Source organism: Exophiala mesophila (assembly GCF_000836275.1).
Source record: "Exophiala mesophila strain CBS 40295 unplaced genomic scaffold supercont1.2, whole genome shotgun sequence".
Lineage (NCBI taxonomy): Eukaryota > Fungi > Ascomycota > Eurotiomycetes > Chaetothyriales > Herpotrichiellaceae > Exophiala > Exophiala mesophila.
In genome coordinates, this window is record NW_015622505.1 from 1,001,721 (window position 1) to 1,020,198 (window position 18,478).

At 49.9% G+C, this 18,478-nt stretch overlaps 7 protein-coding genes across 9 annotated transcripts; 3 read left to right on the forward strand and 4 right to left on the reverse strand.

The window, feature by feature from the left end:
- The first annotated feature begins 205 nt into the window (after positions 1-205).
- Positions 206-2,018, forward strand: PV10_02265 (3-deoxy-7-phosphoheptulonate synthase). Its single transcript, XM_016366558.1, has 4 exons — positions 206-381; positions 473-530; positions 591-1,493; positions 1,566-2,018. Exons 1-4 carry the CDS (start codon positions 376-378, stop codon positions 1,736-1,738), a joined length of 1,140 nt encoding a protein of 379 aa, XP_016226076.1. The 5' UTR covers positions 206-375; the 3' UTR covers positions 1,739-2,018.
- Positions 2,019-2,966: 948 nt separating this feature from the next.
- Positions 2,967-3,794, reverse strand: PV10_02266 (uncharacterized protein; the record flags this gene model as incomplete). Its single annotated transcript, XM_016366559.1, has 1 exon — positions 2,967-3,794. One exon carries the CDS (start codon positions 3,792-3,794, stop codon positions 2,967-2,969), a length of 828 nt encoding a protein of 275 aa, XP_016226077.1.
- A 701-nt stretch (positions 3,795-4,495) lies between these two features.
- PV10_02267 lies at positions 4,496-6,765 on the reverse strand. 3 transcript variants are annotated; one of them, XM_016366562.1, is made up of 2 exons: positions 6,694-6,765; positions 4,496-6,334 (listed from the first exon to the last, which is right to left on the reverse strand). In XM_016366562.1, exon 2 carries the CDS (start codon positions 6,330-6,332, stop codon positions 4,623-4,625), a length of 1,710 nt encoding a protein of 569 aa, XP_016226080.1. In that variant the 5' UTR covers positions 6,333-6,334; positions 6,694-6,765; the 3' UTR covers positions 4,496-4,622. The 3 variants fall into 3 exon arrangements, with proteins under 3 accessions (XP_016226080.1, XP_016226079.1, XP_016226078.1); XM_016366561.1 differs by having other exon boundaries at positions 4,496-6,586; XM_016366560.1 differs by having other exon boundaries at positions 4,496-6,606.
- A 292-nt stretch (positions 6,766-7,057) lies between these two features.
- Positions 7,058-8,809, forward strand: PV10_02268 (uncharacterized protein). The gene has a single exon (XM_016366563.1). The coding sequence runs from the start codon at positions 7,145-7,147 to the stop codon at positions 8,663-8,665; it is 1,521 nt and encodes a 506-aa protein (XP_016226081.1). The 5' UTR covers positions 7,058-7,144; the 3' UTR covers positions 8,666-8,809.
- A 592-nt stretch (positions 8,810-9,401) lies between these two features.
- On the forward strand, positions 9,402-10,480 carry PV10_02269 (uncharacterized protein). The gene has a single exon (XM_016366564.1). It carries the CDS (start codon positions 9,520-9,522, stop codon positions 10,327-10,329), a length of 810 nt encoding a protein of 269 aa, XP_016226082.1. The 5' UTR covers positions 9,402-9,519; the 3' UTR covers positions 10,330-10,480.
- Positions 10,432-14,145, reverse strand: PV10_02270 (uncharacterized protein). The gene is made up of 3 exons (XM_016366565.1): positions 13,511-14,145; positions 12,019-13,450; positions 10,432-11,972 (listed from the first exon to the last, which is right to left on the reverse strand). The coding sequence occupies exons 1-3, from the start codon at positions 13,787-13,789 to the stop codon at positions 10,936-10,938; spliced, it is 2,748 nt and encodes a 915-aa protein (XP_016226083.1). The 5' UTR covers positions 13,790-14,145; the 3' UTR covers positions 10,432-10,935.
- A 363-nt stretch (positions 14,146-14,508) lies between these two features.
- On the reverse strand, positions 14,509-17,520 carry PV10_02271 (pyruvate kinase). The gene is made up of 8 exons (XM_016366566.1): positions 17,344-17,520; positions 17,034-17,268; positions 16,931-16,975; positions 16,825-16,871; positions 16,695-16,775; positions 16,523-16,644; positions 15,641-16,474; positions 14,509-15,587 (listed from the first exon to the last, which is right to left on the reverse strand). Exons 2-8 carry the CDS (start codon positions 17,149-17,151, stop codon positions 15,257-15,259), a joined length of 1,578 nt encoding a protein of 525 aa, XP_016226084.1. The 5' UTR covers positions 17,152-17,268; positions 17,344-17,520; the 3' UTR covers positions 14,509-15,256.
- Positions 17,521-18,478: the final 958 nt, after the last annotated feature.

Genomic DNA, 18,478 nt, shown 5'->3' on the forward strand with positions numbered 1-18,478 from the left:
TGGCCGTGCTGGTTCAGGCCCGAGGGCCCTCTCGGGCCTGTCCTGGTGGCGATCCTGTCACCTGTACGGAGTACAATAATGACTCAATAATGAGTGGTGCTCGGCTTTGCGCTTCTTCGAATCCACGGTCGACGAACCCAATTAGGCGCTTCCTTCCCACTCTCCACCTCTCCGCAGGTTACCAAAAAATTGATCCCCTTGGTCAATCGAGTCACCGCTCTCATTCCACTTTGTTCCTAGGTATTGTTTTCTTGAATTAAACTTGATCCTCGATCATTGTTGCACCTCGTCGCCGCAGAGACACCAGTTACACCACACAGTCTTGAGTCTCTCTTGCCATTTAATCCCTTCTGCCGTCCGACGCTCCTTCCAATCATGGCTGTACGTTCTTTCCACCCAACTTTTTTTCGCTCCTTCCCCGCATTTTTCCCATCATGTTCGTCTCACTGACTTTCTACTTTGTTTGCAACAGTCCTACTATATCAATAACGCCAATGTTGGCAACAAAGAGAGCACCGAGGATTGGAGAAGTACGCTTCATGCCCTGTCCTGCTTGGTGTTCCGACCTTGGACTGACCAGTTGTGAATAGTTCGCGGCTACAATCCTCTCACACCACCAGATCTCCTCCAGCACGAAATTCCCCAAACTGCCGCTTCCAAAGCTACTGTCCTCAAGGGTCGTGACGAGTGTGTGGCCGTCGTCCAAGGCACAGACCCGAACCGCCGTCTGCTAGTCATCATCGGACCATGCAGTATCCACGATCCTGTTTCCGCTCTCGAGTACTGCGAAAGACTGCTCAAATTGAAAGAGAAATACCAAAATGATTTGGTCATTGTGATGAGGTCTTACCTCGAAAAGCCACGCACAACTGTCGGCTGGAAAGGCTTGATTAATGACCCTGAGATCGACGGCAGTTTCCTCATCAATAAAGGCCTCAGACTCAGTCGGCAGTTGTTCGTCGACTTGACTGCAAAGGGAATGCCCCTTGCCAGTGAAATGTTGGACACCATCTCACCACAATTCCTTGCCGATCTGCTCAGTATTGGTGCTGTCGGTGCGCGTACAACCGAGAGTCAACTTCATCGTGAACTTGCCAGCGGGCTCTCCTTCCCCGTCGGCTTCAAGAACGGCACAGACGGCACCCTAGGCGTTGCCATTGATGCTATTGGCGCTGTCAGACACCCTCACCATTTCTTGTCCGTCACGAAACCTGGTGTCGTGGCAATTGTCGGTACCGTCGGGAATGAAGATTGTTTTGTGATTCTCAGGGGTGGCACAACCGGAACCAATTACGACGCTGAAAGCCTGAAACAGGCAAAAGAGAAAATCGCCTCAAAGGGCCTCAACCCCAGACTCATGGTGGATTGTTCGCATGGAAACAGCGAGAAGAACCACAAGAACCAGCCAAAAGTGGCAAAGGCCCTGGCTGATCAAATCGAGGCCGGTGAAGAGTCCATCATGGGTGTCATGATTGAAAGTCATATCAACGAAGGTCAGTTGAGCATCTCCTAGCCTTGACAAGATTTACATGGGGTCTCGAAGCTAATCATCTTTCATTTCGCAGGCAACCAGAAAGTTCCCAAAGAAGGCAAGGCTGGCCTCAAATATGGCGTTTCAATTACAGACGCCTGTATCGGCTGGGAAGACACCGAATCAGTATTGGAAACTCTTGCAAACAGCGTGAGGATACGAAGGGAGAAACTGGGCTCTGCTGCCGCCACCACCAATGGACATTAGATCGAGACCTAGAGGACTCGGAGCAAGTTTGCATTCATTGCGATAGATCACTCGAACCTGGCCGTATCTGTACGCACACAAAATCGGTTCAGTTAAAGACAGCACATGTGGTGACCATGAAGAATCTTGGCCTTTGGAGTCTGGAACATGGAACAATGGGAGTTGAAAAGTGTAATAAGATACCACGAAGGAATGATAACATGGGATGGTTCTTCAGCCTTTGCCCGTAGAAGTTAGACTACGAATGCAATAGTTGAGCAAGAATTGGTCATGAGAAGCGATTCACAGTTGTAAGAAGACTTGTCTTTGATGTCTATCTTATTCTAAATAATCAACAAGATGAGGAAAAAGGTGGTGATATGATCATAAATGAGCTTAAACAACTCGGTCCTAACCTAAAGAGACGGCTGGAGTGACCAAAGGAATGAATGTGATCGATCCCTCGAGGACAGAAAGCCCAAGCTAGATCCAAGTGCGTGCATGCATGCATGCATACCTAGGTATGCCTAGCTTAAAATCCATAGCCCTCCCTCCTACCCTCCCCCCGAAGTCAGTAGTCGATCAGCCCACCCATCCATCAATGTGCGCTGGCTGATTTACGAATGAAGAATGTCGTCTTCAAGACAAGATAAAGTTCTGGTCGGGTGTGAAATGAATTGAAAATGAAACAAAAGGCGCCTGGATTTGTATATCGTTTTATATATTGTCTGTTGGGTTCGTGCAGACAGCCGGTTGGTGTTTGTTTTATTCGTTACTGTGATAACGTGAATATTGATTGAATGAATGGATGGATGGATGGGCTCGTGTGATAAAAGAATGAATCTTAGAGGAAGGGAGGTAGGGGGGAAGGGAGAAGACGGGTTTGATTGAATGATAAGTCAGAGGTCAGTTCTATTGTATATTGCATTGTTGGTGGGTCCATGATCGTCGATGGCTTGTGTTATAGTTGAATGGGTTTGAAAGTTGAGTGAGTAAGCGAGTGTTAGAAGATAGAAGATAATAGTGTCCAGTGCCTGTTGCTGATGATGACAACCAATCCAGATTTGAATCCAATTTTCAATTTTCGTGAGCGCAAGGAAAGCTCGAGACCGGTATTGGTATTGATATTGGTATTGGCTTCATCTTGATGTGGGGGGACGAAAAAACGGTAAAATCATGAGGCGGCTCGCGGCTCTCCTAACGACAAAATCATATCGGACATGCTTCCTGGAGGGTGCATGTGTCAAAATTAACCGCCAGCTGTAGAGTCACGCTTTTGCTTCCAGCCAAATCTGCTGATGGCGCCATAGCGCTTGAAGTCGAAGAGCGGGTCGTCAGGATCTCCGGAGCCAAACTCGAGGTATTTACCCCAATGGCCTCCTATTTGCGACTCGTCCCATCTAAAGATGTACATCCGCTTGACCTTTTCACCAGGCGCGTGTGTCTCGCCAGGCTTTTCGGGACCGGAAGGATGTGGTAAGTCGGTGGCGTTTCTGACGCTGGTGGCGTTGACGCCCTCTTTCAAATGCCAGCATCCACATATCATGGGTTTGCCGTTGGCGTCTGAAACCACACCTTTGGGAATATTCACTTTCAGAGGATCCCCAGTGGGTTCCAAGTCGGTGGGAAGCTCAAACCCGTCGCCGTCGTCCTCGCCGTCAGTGTCTGTTGGTTCTGCGTCGCGTTTGGATGGTTTGCCTGTTGGTTTTCCACCCCATGGAGCATCTGTCCCAGTGGGCCTGCCAGTCCACTGATGATCACCACCACCAGGAGGACCGCCAGCAGGACCGCCGCCGCCACCCTTTCCCCAACCACCTTCGCCTCCTGGACCACCACCTGGTGGTCCTCCACCTCCATTTCCCCAAGAATTAGGACCACCATTGGTAGGCCTAGGTTTGTCACCCCACCATGAGGGTGCACTTCCACTGTTGAATCCGCCGGGGGGACCTCCTGGGGGACCCCCATTGGGAGGTTCTCGTTTTTCAACGGAGCCATTAGGATCTTCATGGGGAGTGGCTGCCGCGCCAGTAAGGCTCAAAGCCATCAGCAAGGCCGCAGAGACTGCAGGTAACTTCATGATCGCTGGAACTTATGTCTCTAAGTGATCGGGTTATGGTTACAAGGGAAACCCTCAGTAGGACTGTCGGGTGCAAGATGAATTGCAGATTGAATTGTGACAGGCGAGGGAGCGATAGAAGAGGTTGCAGACCTACCTTAAGACTACGTAGAGCTATGAGGAGCTAGAAGTGAGGCATCATCTCTTTGACACTTGGTTCAAAGAAAGACTGGGTGGAAGCGTGGCCCACCCTATGAAAGAGGGTGAAGTAAATGAGATCCCGTCAGTCGCATAAGGGTGTGAATAAGACAGCAAGCGACGTTGATTCAGCAACATACAATGAAAATCATGAGGTGGGAAAGGCATCCAACAGAAAGAGCCGCGTTGTTCAGGCAAGTCTCTTGCTGGTGAAGATGGAAGAAAGTGGACAGCACGTCCGGATGAGAATGAGAATAGCGGCATCAGGTCTTCTCAGACATCTCACACAAAGGGATGTTGCACGGAAACTGGTCTCAATAATCCAAAGGACAGTCAAATAGAACACGATGAAGACATGAAGTCTGGAAAGAGTTCAATCATGGCCGCAAATTGGTCTGAATAGAGTGAAAATATGCGCTAACCTGTTCTGGCTTCCATTCAAAGCACGGCTACGAACACCAGCTCCCCATGCAACGCCCATGCTCACAGGAGTCAATGCAATTTTAGCTCTCATCTTGTCTACCTTGTTCGAAAAAATTGGCATTCGATGGGCTTGTGCAAGAATATTATCTTCGAATGGCTAATCGCTAAATCGCTATAACTGATCATGGTTCAACTGGTACCGAATGAAATGTCACCAAGTGGAAAATGCTATCCTTCCTGCTCCACTAGCACCAGATTACCATTGATGGGTGCTGGTTCCTCGCTCGAGTTCTCTGGCTGAACCTCCTGTTCTTTGTCGACAGTCATCTGAGGGACATCTGCCTCTGGCTGAGTCTCCTCTTCTTTGTCGACGGCCGGCACAGGAACATCTGCCGCTGGTGGAGGCACTGTCACGCTCTCACTTGCTTGTTGCGTGATTTCAGGCTGAGTCGGTTCAGGAACTTGTTCATCCGCGACTTCCACTGGGTCAGCATGCTGGCTGTGGTCCTGTTTTGGCACTGCTGGTGGAGGCTGGCTCTTGAGCTGTTGCATCTTCGGAGGAGGCTTCTTAGTCGCGGATCCCTCTCTGGGTCGGTGAGAAGTAGATGTTCTCAGGCGCGGGGGGCTATTCACTTGAATTTTGTCATGCGTTTTCTGTGCACTGCTTGTTGTTGGTCTCATCATCCTTGCCAGAAATCCTTCATCTGCCCTAGCCGTGCTTGTGCTGACCCGTGAGACTGGTCGTTCATGTTTTTCATGTCCATTCGCCAACGATGCCCTCGAGGATTTCTTATTCAGAGTAGCCACGGACGACGTACTGACTCGAGGTGGTCTAACCGAGAGTGTTGATGCTCTTCTTGCGACCGACTTTCGAGTCTCCGTTTCGGGGCGGGAGGGGTGGTGACTGTCTTTGGCGGCAGCAGACGCAGTCGTTGCGGTGGCTGCAGATGGAAGTCTCACTGGTCGAAGGGGAGACTTGGGGCCACTTGAGATCGCTGACCTTGTGGAATGAGGCGAAGAAGGAGCCTTCTGGCCTGCACGGGGAGTCTCCGTCGACTTGGACGCTACTTTGGTCTCTATCTTCGGTGCCGTCTTCGCCTTTTCTGATGGCTTGTCTGACGCTTGCTTCTCAGCTCTTGCTTGTTGTGCTTGTCTTGCCGAATCCATGACTCCCTTGATTTTTGCCGGGCCACCTTTGATATTTGCCACTCCTGCCGATGTGGGTGTCTTGGGGGACGGCTTCGACAAGGTCGGAGATTTGGGGTCCGGTTTGGTGGCAATTCTCGTAGGGAGAGACTTGACCGGCAGTGCGCTCTTAGTGGTTTGCAGATGAGTGGTTGGGGCAGGCCCTGGCTTTGTGCCCTCGACGGGTTTCATTTTCTTGACCATCTCGGCCGCCTTGGAAGTGTCTTTGTCTTTGGCAGGTGATTTGGGCACCTTCTGCAGGGTCCGTGGAGATGAGAAACTGCCGTCTTGTTTCTCAACTTGTGGGGAGATTCTCGGAGGTTTTGAGGGAGTGTTTGACTCGAAAGCAGAGCCTTTAAGTATCTTTCCCAGCCCGTCGCCGTTGGTTCCATTGCTTGATGGGGCCTTCTTGGTTACTTGGGCGGCATCACTTCCAGGCCCTGATCCAACTCGTGTGATGGGCTTCTTGTCCAGGTCACTACCTTCCGTGACCATATTTTCATGTATCCCACCCAGACTGCTGACTTCACTGGCCCTTCTCAGACCTAGGATGGGAGCGGAGCCGTTCTCGCCTGGGCGTTCGACGGCGACGAAACTGGCTCGGACTTTGCTGACGGGTCTACTGTTGTTGGAGAGTTCAGAAGGGTTTGGAGATCGGCCGCGGCTTGGTGGTGAGGTGGACTGGTCGCCGGCCTTGTTTTCGAACATGGCCCGAAGATTTCTCACTCCGCCATTGCCTGAAGTGGCAGACATGACTGTCAGAAGGGCAGGTACGAATTAGCGGGTCGCAGTTGCCAGAAGGAGGGAGGTTGTGTAGTGGTCTCAACAAGACATGACGAGGATTCAAGAGTCTGGAAGGATAGAATTTTTGCGAAATGGCTAATGTAAAGGTTTCGGGCCCAAGGACACGGAACCAACGTTGACGAGAGAAAAGAGAGTGGATCTGGGGGACAGCAAGGTTGAGGTTGGGGCGGACAAGGGGAGCGTAGTGAGAGTGAGATCGATGACTGGAGCCCGTCTGATGAGTCTGGAGTCACAGTAGAGATGAGACGCGTTTCAGGTTGGGGGCATCAAGGCTGAAGGTCTCCTGCAAAGGTGAAGGACGACAACTTACAATCAAAGTCCTAAAAGAACGACCAGTCTGTCTACTACTTAGGACTGTACCCAATGGTGATGGTCGATGGCGTGCATTGGCAGTGGATTGGATCGGTAAAGCAGTCATCTGCATAGCAAAGTCGTGCCAAGACTGTTTGGGTGGTTGCTCTGGGCTTTGGGACACTGAGTCGCGCCTGCCTGTTGTCAGTTGGGGGACTTTTCAGGGGCTGAACGCGCCTTGTTGGAGTCCCCGGCCATGTGACATTCCCAAGTATTCCAGCAGTCACGGGGTTTCTGTCATCACGTGATCATATCAGTATCTTCCTCCGCAATTCGATATCCGAGATCTTGCTACATTTCTGTCATGACAACCTCGTCCCCGCGGACGACCACATCAATATCCCAATGACATTCAGCAATGTGACATTCCCAACTCCCTAGTTCCCCTTCCCAACCAGTGAATTCCAAACATGTCTCCATCCTCCGAACTCGACCCTTTACTCCCGAACGATCCTCCCGCTCCGGAGATTCAAGGCTACAGTGACAAGAGACCTGGAAACACATACTACGCCACAGTCTCTCCAGCCTCATCACTGCCATATAATACAATCTATTATCAAGGCAAAAGCCCAGTAGCAGAAGAAGATGAAGAAGATGATGAAGGCATTGCATCAAGCGCCAGATCGGCCATCAGCACCTTGGGCTCCATCTTCACAATTGTCGTATTCTTCGCCTTCGTGGTGACTTTGTTAGGCCCTCTGATACAAGACGAGCCAGAGACAAGTCCTCGGATCCCTCCTAGACCAATCAAAACGATCGAGGACAGGGTCACAGCCATCCTGGACGGCACCCCATTGATTGATGGTCACAATGATCTAGCCATCTTTATTCGATGGATGTACCAGAACAAGTTGCATGGAGACTTCAAGGACAAGTTTGAATCTGGTGGTGCTGGCGGCGATGTTGATCTTCCTCGTCTGCACAAAGGCCAAGTTGGAGGCTCCTTCTGGAGTGCCTTTGTCGCATGTCCAGATGACGCCAGCGATGATTTCTCCGACGAGACCTATGCCTCATCCGTCTCACGTACACTCGCACAAATTGATGTGGTACGTCGCATTCAGGCCCAATATGCGACCAACTTTACCCCTGCTACGAGTTCCCTCTCAACTGCATTGACTAATTTTCATGCAACAAAATCACTCATCTCCCCTATCAGCATCGAAGGTTTGCACCAAATTCCCCAGTCAGCACCTCTATCCACCCTCCGTTTGTATTATGCTTTGGGCGTCCGGGCGGCTACTCTGACCTGGAATTGTCACAATGCTTTCGCCGATGCCGCCTTGATCACTTCACGGGGAGAGACAACCATCGCTCCCTATCATCGAGGGGGGCTCACTCCTGCGGGAAGAGAGGTTGTCCGTGAGATGAACCGACTCGGGATGCTCGTGGACATCTCACATACCTCGTACTGGACACAGAAGGCCGTTTTGAGCAACAACACGTCTGCAGCCCCGGTGATATTTTCCCATTCTTCTGCATTTACACTCTGTGAACACCCAAGAAATGTCCACGATGACATCCTCGATCTGGTCAAGGAAACCAAGAGTCTCGTGATGATCAATTTTAGCCCTGGATTCATTTCATGTCTCGCACCCCCGAACTCTTCGGTCCTGCCTGAGTTCTACGACAAGAATAACACCTTACACCAGGTCGCAAGACACATTATTTACGTCGGAGAAAAGATTGGATACGACTACGTGGGGTTAGGGAGTGATTTTGACGGAATGGGAGATCTAACTCCCAGAGGTCTAGAAGGGGTTGACAAGTACCCAGACCTGATCGCTGAGCTCCTAAGGTTGAATGTCTCGGATAAAGATGCAGGCAAAATTGCAGGAGGTAATCTTCTGAGAGTGTGGAAGACCGCCAACGCCATTGCTCTGAGCCTCCAGGAGAAGACATTCGAGGGCGAGGACGATGTCACTGGGTTCTGAGCAATAGATGTATATATGGGTCTTAGGAATGGGAGATCTGGTGTTTGGTTGTTTCATATGATGGAGCTAGAGTTTGTTATACAAGACTGGTCATCATAAGACCCTGTCTCCTCGGGACAGTAAACCCATGCCATGAAATAGATGAAGTCCCTACCTCCCAACCTCGTCACGTGTCGGCACAAAATCCAATATGAGCGATCTGTATATTCCCAACTCCCATCAAACAAATTCTACAGAATTGCTCTCAATTGAAGTACTCAAGCATGGTAATTCCCTCTAAGACTCCGGTTCAAGAGGTAATCCACGGGATATCAAAGTGGCCATTGTCATTCAATGAACCCTTCCTACAGTACATCGGGTGTTTATTCTTATCTTCTCCTCACGTCTGAGGTTCTTAGTATCTCTGGCATTGCTACCTTACTTGGGTCAATTACTTAAGTACTTATATCTAATAACTGACGAGTTCATGACTATACTCTTTCAGTCCTGACTAGATCATTGAAGTACTAGGTACCTAGTACCTATTAATCGAACATCTCCTTCTTCCGTTGAAGAAACCTAGAAAGTCTAAAAATCGTCTCGATTCTCGTTATCAAATCTTTCCTTCCTTTTTCTGCTTTCTTATCTTTGCGGACATAAAGATATTGTCAACCATACAGTACTCCGTACTATTCTTCCATCACCCGACGACCCACCTATCAAGCAGAAGAAATTCAAAGTCCTGAAGAATTAATAATTCAATATTCGGAAAAGAGAATATTCACTTTCCAGTTTTCAACACCATCTCATTTCCAGAGAAAGTTGAACCTCTTCCCCTGCACTTTTTCTCACCCCACATTCAATCGCCCATCAACATGGCCACCACCACCACCTCCCCTAGACCAGCGAGGATTCTCATCATCAACCCCAACACAAGTGGTTCGATGACCCGGTCTCTCGAACCACTACTCAACAACACACTCTTAACATCCTCCTCACCTACCACCAACCCCACCACCCAAATCACCTATTTCACCTCCCCCAGCCCAGGAATCCCCAGCATCAACTCTCCCGCCGACGCTACGGCATCCACTTCCATCTGTCTACCCCATATATTACCCTTACTCAACGATCACGACGCAATCCTCGTCGCATGCTACAGTCAGCATCCACTTGTATCTGAACTGCAAGCGGCATGTGCAGCGATCGAGAACGGACGTCGGAGATACGTGACTGGAATTTTCGAAGCCAGCGTCCTCTCATCTCTAGCATTATTACAAGGAACCGATTCATCCTTCGGAATCGTATCGACCGGTAAAATCTGGGAAGAAGCCTTGAGTGAAGGCGTAGTGACGTTTCTCGGCGGAGGAAGTTCTTCATCCAATCGCTTCGCGGGAGTCGAAACCACAGGTCTCAATGCAACAGATCTACATGATTTGCCGGCGGAGCAGGTTAATGAGAAGATGAAGGAGGCAACGAAGCGACTGTTGAGAAGGGGCAAGAGTCCCCTTGGGCCAGTGAATGCGATTTGTCTGGGATGCGCGGGTATGGCGGGTTTGGATGAGGTTGTTCGTCAGGCTTGTGTGGAGGAATTAGGTCTTGAACTTGGTGCGAGAGTGCATATTGTGGATGGTGTCAAGGCAGGAGTGGGGATCTTGATGGGGTTGGTGAATGCTGGGTTTTGATCGTAGGAGGACAAGGAGTGATTTAAATGTGAGAAAAGTGTGTGTCTATGGACGATGATGGGGTGGACGAGTAGACCAGACATGGCTTTTGCTGATAAAGACTTCAAGGGCAAATAAAAATATACATACATCCACTGTAAAGGTATAGGTATCCATGTATGATATCGTTGTTACCTTTACTAGAGTTTACACTACATAAGTTACCTAATGGCTCTACCGGTCGTTTCTGAATTCGACATGACAGAATAGACATCATGTCGACTCTTCCGTCTGATATGGACATTCATTGTCCCTCTGCTCCCATCTTCTTCCTAGAGGAAATGAAGAGACTGATTGCTGCTGTAACCCCCATCCTGTCGATTCGTGTGTCACGTAGGATATCCGTTGCCCTTAGTAAGTCTATCGAAACTGGAAAAAGGGTTGATTGACACAGCTGGCGCCCAAAAACACCCAAGCTTCGTAAGAGCAACAACGGTAACAAAAAAACACCTGAATAACATACATCCATCATCACTCAAAGAAACTGTTTCCGACTGTGTTGGTCAAACTCGATGTTTTGTACCCGCTAGAAAACCAATGCCATTTTTTGGTTTATCATATCCTGTCTCATGAAAAGTCGTCCATCGGGCGATCCGTCAGTTGGACTCCTTGCAACTGACTCGGAACTGGTGTTCTCTTCAGGCTTCCCGGAGCATTTCTTCCTACAGCTGCGACTCTTTTGATCGAGCCACTGGTTGCAGCTGGCTTGTCATCTTTGGGAAGTGGTACTGGCGACTGCGTGTCGGAATCGTTGCTGTCGTCATCCAAAGGAGGAGGAATGTGGGGTCCAGGTCCACCTCCGCTGAATGTACTAGGAAGGATTGGCACTGGTGAAGATGGCATTTGATCATCCTCATTTGCGGTGCTATCCTGCTCGGCCCTGACCGAGGAATTCGCGTTGACTGCCGATTGATTTCGTTGTTGCACCGGCGAAGACTCGTTGCTTCCTGGAACTTCCAGACTGGACCTCTTGGTGGGAAACCCTACACCACTGGGGGAGCGACCGTGCTCGGGGCGTGGGCTTGCAATTACAGGGAATCGTCCGAGGCTGCCATCTGTGCTCTTGTCGCGACGATGTCTGTTCGTAGGTGCTGGACTTTTGTCTCTCTGTCTTTGTTCGGTGATGGCTCTGGCTCGAGCCTCCATGTGCGCCCGCCGAGAGCTCTCATCAGGATTGGCGTTGCTCACAGCTCGAGAACGGTTTGCAGGTCCAGAGCCACCTGTAGATGATTGGCGTTTGAGTTCACCAAATATGGCTTCTTTGTGGTCGAAAAGATCACGGATTAGTCGGTAGGCGTGCTTTTCCTCTAGAGTAAGAGAATTCTCGAGTCGTGGCCGTAAGATGCATGGCGCCAGAGACTGGGCTAGTGCGACAATATAAGCTTCATCGGCTGATGTCAGGTCAATCAATCGGGTGAAATGTGTAGCGATGGCATCCAAGGTAGCAATGTTGTTTAGACGAAGCTGACCCAGTGTCGACTGCAAGACTTTGATTCGTGGCGTGGCGTCAATTGAATCGCTCGAGATTGGATTCGGGGTTGCATCTGCGGTGGTTGCGTATATGGTCTTGATGATTTCATAGACTTGTGATGAGACAAGGGAGTCTAAATGTGTTAGTTAAACTCAGCAGAAGAGGACAAAATAAATTACCAGGAAGCTCGAGCAGATACAGTTTCAAGACGCTTGCAACAATAGGCACTTCATACTTCTCCAGCACTTCTCTCGGCACGGCCTGTCCATTGTTGATCTGGTTTCGTAGATGGTGCGTAGCTGCCAGAGGAACATCAACCAGCCAGATATTTCTTCGCGCTTCGTCTCCTTCAAGATCCGGATAATGATTGTCTAGGAAGGTCAAAATCGAAGTGACAACGAGTGGTACTCGTTTTCGATCTGCCCTTGCCCTAGCTTCCAGGTCGACACCAAAAGTCTGATCGTCAACGCTTCCATAGTAATTCTCATACGGCGTCACTTTGGGAGCAAATGGTCCCGTCCGATAATTCTCTAGGAGATATCGCAGATCGCCCAGGGGCTGGATGGTTTCTTGGTAAAGCATCATGTGATCGACCTGACTTTGGAATGAGGGAATACTGTTGCTGATGGTACCCGAGAAATCGAGTATCACCGACTTGATAGCCTTGAGACGATCCGTCTCGCATCGTTCGAGAAATTTGAGATGATCCATCATGGATTCTTCAAGGTTGCATCTGAGTAGATCTAGCCTCCTCACACCTGCTTTATACTTGTCGTCGGCTTCTCTTGCTTCTCGCTTCAGTCTTTGCGCGGGAGTTTCGTTAGGATGAGGGTTGTTCAAAGGATTCCAGGTTTGTAGGGTTTCGGTGATGTTTCCAATCGGAGAATCGGCCAAAGCATCAAGTGAAGAGTTGGTAGTTGATCGGCTGATAATGATCTTCTTCTCCGGAATTCCTGAGATCTTGAAAGCTCGAGGCTTCCATTGATACTTCATGCGGGAGCTGTTGGCGAAGGTATTGCCCATATTGCCCACGAGCCGTAAGAAACCTCGATCAACCAAATCCTGTCCAATCTGCTCAGCATAGCCCACGGTAGGTGCACCCATATGCTTCTGAATGTAGTCGGTAATGTCAGAGCCTGAGGAGACATTCTGATAAGTTCCTAATATAGGGACTTTGAATTCACCAAGTGGGATGACGTTCAACATTCTTGTCAACAAGACTTTGACTTCGTCGGGAGAATAGGACTTGTCTCCAATGTCTATAGGCAACTCATCAATGTCATCTTCCGGTAAGATGATCTTGGGAGGAGGGCTTTGTGGCTTGGGACTCTCTTGGGCGGCTGTCTGAAACGCCATTTTATTCTCCTCTTCCAAATCTTCCACCAGTCTGCACTTGTTGAAATAATGACTGCGCAATTTCTTGACTGCATCGGACTGACGATCGAGGGCTTTGATCTTGGCTTGGAGGTCATCTTGGGAATTTTGTATTCTTGTCGCATGTGAGTCGCACCACCGCGAAAAAGGGTTCACCACAAGTTCTCGAATGTTGTCGGCAATCTTCTTGTGACTCTTGGTGGCTTCGACCATTTCGCCGCGGACGCCTTCGTAAGCCTGTAAGAGAAGTGTGAGTGTACGTTTGAATTATTGTGAATATTGAAGAAACCGTCCTACCTTGCGCACGCTTGCACCATCGTCTCTTGCAAAGCCTCCCGCCATGCGATCGATAGTGGGTGCAATGTCTCCTAACCGATCACTGTACATCTCCTCGGCGTCGGCCCGCATGCTGGCAATGGACAGTATCTGCTGGTTCTCGACCACACCCTGGTGCAGCTTTTCGAACAAGACCCCTAATCCACCGGCATAGTCGGCGGACCAGAATGAATCGGTGAAGCCAGGCATCTTGGGCCGCACGGCGACCGCTTTGGCCGCGTTGTCCTTGTCCTGTGCCATAGCTAGGCTCGAACCGCCTTCTCTCGTGAGAATCGGCCGATCGAGAGGTCGAGAGGATATTGTCGGGTTGAAGCAGCACCAGGTGCTTCAGGATCGAAGGACACGAGTAAGGGTTCTGGCTTGCACGGACGCTGGGGGGGCCGTTTGTGACAGGTGGATTTTAAGAAGTGCGGAGCCTGACGAACGGATCCAGGAGCAGATCGGGCTGGCTGACAAGAACAGAGAGATATCGAAGCTGACGGGGATTGGCAATTGAGATCGGAATAAGGAAAGACGCTTAATGGTTAAATCAATGTCAAGGAGGCATGGAGGCCAGGTGTTGAATCTGACTGAGGAAGAACGCGCGAGAATTGTCAATAGGTTGCATGTGGATTTGACACTTGGTAGAATGTAGATGATGGGAGGGGCCGAAAGTAAGAGCTAAAACCAGCGTGAGTGACCGTGACCGGCTGAATGTGAAACGGGGAAATTGACTTGGAACCTTGGTGGATGGTGGAAGGTCGTCCCCAGGAAATTCGACATACGATAGATCTCAACGTCGAGATTCTACTGCTTACGACTACTTGTTTTGCTGTATCAACGAGTTAGAGAAGTCATATAAGCTCTCATGCCATTACGTGCATGGTTGATCATACATCATTTTCACCGGTGATCTATCGCCTTTCCGCAAGCAAGCAGACAAGCCATGACACCCTTCACCCAAATAGAATCCTTAGAGTATTGGATCCTGGGTCTACGCCGAGACATCCCGCATCTCCATATTTGACCTTTAATCGATGTTGGACAAAGTGTTATACTTGATATCTCAGTAAGATCACATGTGTTGTTTATGACCAGCGAGACTCTTTCTCAGCTTCGACATGGAAGGATTAGCACCATCGTGTCTTCTACCACAAATGTTCTTTTTGGCCCCTTTGTGGTCTTGACTTGTCGGTGCTAAGAGCAGCCACCACAGCCCACCCATGTTGTCAGTCCTGTCACGTGAATTGGCAAGCTACGGCCTGAGATTTTTTGGGCAGGACCACGTATAAAGAGACGTCTGGAATTTCCACGCTCCAATAAGACACGACCGACTGCAGTTATTAACAACGTTGAAGGCGAGCCCAAAGTCCCGTTTCAAGGCGGAGGCGACAGCGAAATATCACTCCTACATGCGTAGAGCATCAGCCAACAGAATAAACATCAGGCGGAATTTTCAAGGATCATTGCCTTGCATTACAGATAAACATTCCTCATAAGTCAGGTTGCTAATCAGGACATCAACTCCTCGGTCAAGTACGCTGTTACCTCGAACAATCGTTTTGCATCGCATTCCCGTGTCATGAGCTTCGAACACACCATCCCTTACCCTCGTGTAGGAAGCCCCCGTGAGACCGGTCGAGACTTGACTCGTGGTGATGTTGGTGGTGAGAATGTGAACTGCTTCGACTTGGTTGGCGTGCCAAAGAATTCACCTGCCGTTGTAAGTCAATCAACAGCCAGACCCAAATCCTCCTCAGCAGGGACAACACGGATGGTGTTGGTATGACCACGTCCACCTCTCCATCCTTGCACACAGACGACGGCATCGCCTTTGTTAAGGACACCAAGTTGAATGGCCCTGGAAATACCCCACTTCAATCGCTTGTCCACATCTTCTTGCCAGTCGACTCCCGCGAAGTCGGGTTTGGGTTCTGGGAACAGGAATGGGTAGACGCCACGGTACAAGTGGGCATATCTGGACGCAGTGGCATTTCGTGTGACCATGATGATAGGGCAGACGGGGCGATACTTGGAGAGAAGTCGGGCAGATGAGCCACTGTCGAGGGTTAATAACACGGCTCAAGACTTGGAAGATCATGACAAACTCACCTGGTGGTCAAGACAAGGATGGCACCTGCATTCAATTCCATACTGGCACCAACAGCTGAAATGGCAATGGATTCGGCAGTGTCAATGGGTCTGGGAGCACTACTTCTCAGCTCGTCAAAGGTGTTAGCATAAGGGATCGCCACTTCTGCCAACAAGCACGTCTCGTGCATCATTGTTACGGCTTCCTTGGGGTAGCTGCCTTTGGCGGTCTCTCCGGACAACATGACACAATCAGCGCCATCAAGAACTGCATTAGCGACGTCAGACACTTCAGCACGGGTTGGTCGGGGGTTGTTGGTCATTGACTCCAACATCTGTGTGGCGCAGATGACAGGCTTGCCCTTCAAGTTGCACTTTGCAATCATCATCTTTTGTGCAATGAAGACCTTGGCGGCGGGGATTTCGATACCGAGATCACCACGGGCGACCATGACTCCGTCGGTTTGCTCGAGAATCTCGTCAAAGTTGTTCACACCTTGCTGGTTCTCAATCTTGGCAATGATTTGAATCTCTTTGCCTTCTTGTCCCAGAACTGAACGGATATGCTTGATGTCCTCTCCACGGCGGATGAACGAGGCAAAGATCATATCGACACCATTCTTGACACCAAACTGCAAGTCGGCGATATCTTTCTTGGAGAGGGCAGGGAGATCAACATCGGTACCAGGAAGGTTCACGCCTTTCTTGGAAGAGATCTGGCCGTTGTTGAGGGCTCGGATACGGATGGTTTGGCTGTCGATCACAGAGAGCACTTCAAAGGATTGAATTCCATCGTCGACGTAGATCAGCTTGCCAGTATCAATCACCTTGGTGATGTTCTTGTAGTCGACGTATCTACTTGACGTCAGTCCTTGTTCTATTGGGCAGCTGCTGTTCACTCACAGGTTCTTATCGTCGCTGGCAGTGGCATATTTGTCGTCCGTGGTCAGGTTGAGTTCCAGCCCTGCCTGGATAGGAATGTCCTTGTCACCAGGAGTATTGCCAGTTCTGATTTCGGGGCCTTTCTGTTTCTCATATTAGCGAGGCAACCATATCGTTGGGCACATCAACTAACAGTATCGAGGGCAATGGCCACAGGTCGTCCTTGATATTCCTTGGCTGATTGTCTGGCATTGTCGATCACGCTTTGGTGGTACTGGTCAAGGTCAGAATAGATTTAGGTCTCGCGGTGTTACGGTGGCTACCTCGTATGAGCCGTGGGAGAAGTTCATTCGGACAACGTTGAGTCCGGCTGTCACAAGGTTAGTGCAGGTCTCGACTTGACTTCAAGAGTATGGAAGGAAGACATACCTTTTCTGAGCATTGTGATCTTCTCAGCGGAATTGGTCTTTGGGCCTGAACATTGTGATTAGTACTTGAAAGTCTTATCAATGCTCATTGTCTCCCAACATACCAATGGTACCAATGATGCTGGTTCTGCGGTGGTTCCGCGCTGGAGTATACTCCGTATTCAAGTTGGCCTGCCATTCCAACTTGGTACGGTTGCTGAGATGAAGGAGAGCGTCACCCATTTTGCCTGTGTTTGAAGTCTTGTTCTTGATTGTCTTTTGAGCTGAAAGGGTACTGTTGTAGGCGCAGGCAGCGGAGGGGTTTTATGGGGTACAGGCGGTGTCCAACCTGCGGGCAAACTAATGCGGTCAGCAAGGGTGGTTTCAGACCTGTCACAGACCGGACTTTTGCTCAAAGGGAGTGTAGAAACTTACGAGAGAGTATCACTAGCAGAAGTGAATACGGATAAAGATGAAGATTCTGAAAAGAGCAGGAAGGAGGGAAAAGCTGAGTGTTGTTTTTGCGTTGCTACTGTTGCCAGAAAAAAGCAATGGTTGAGCAGGCTCAATGTTACTAAGGGTCGCCAGGACCCATAATCGCAGCATCTCAAAGTATGGAGCTCTCACGTCACGCTTATCTTAGCCTACAGACACCCAAGGATATTACTAGCACAACACACAGGGCTACGTGAGAGGGTCGAGCTCACTGAAAATCAACGAATGAGACGGGTCGGTTTCGATAACCGCAATGCGATGGGGAGTGGATGAATCCACTGGCTTGAGATTCAGTGGGAAATGTTAACGGAGATGGTTGTTTTTGGCGCCGAGTTGAGTCTAGGAACAGAGGGTTAGGTGGGGGTTGAGGGCAAAAAGAGGGGTCCTTGGGGTCCTCTGGGCTTTATAGTCGATCCAACAATGCGTACCTCCTCCACCAAGGCGCCGCCTAAAGAGATGCGTGAATTTGGTCAAAGGACGCCAAAACGCTGAAAAGGCTAATTGAATGCTTTTGTTGGAGCTGGAGCTCCAGCGGCAGCACCCACGGGCCCAGTACCAATGGGTCCAACAGGCACGGCAGGTCAAAGCATGTGGGATTGGCCTTGGCCAGTGGTGACTCTGTAGCCTGTAGATACGCGTTGGAAGCTTCCAACCCCTCACCTTCGTCCTGAGATGACACGGAGGGTGCACCCCAAATCAGGTGACGATAAGATAAGCGAGCGCTCCTCGAGCATCTATTCCCGCCCATCTGTCTCAGGCACGGAAGCTGCAAGAACAATTCTCCGGGCGGCTGAATCGGGTGACAGGCGTGACCTGCGTGCCCGAGGCCTGCCACTGGCACTACCTGTTGGGTGCCTGGGCGATTATCCTGACCGAGGGTCCTCCTGTGAGGGGCCCCTCGAGCCTGACTTTGCCAATCACTACTCGTTACTTGCTCCGACTACTTCCATCTGCGACACATGTGAGTCGGACGACACCAGGCACGATATTTCGCCGCATACCTTTACTTTGACCAGTACCTACCGCTTCGTCCAAACTCCATACTTATAAAGGCTGTCTGATACATTACTACGCA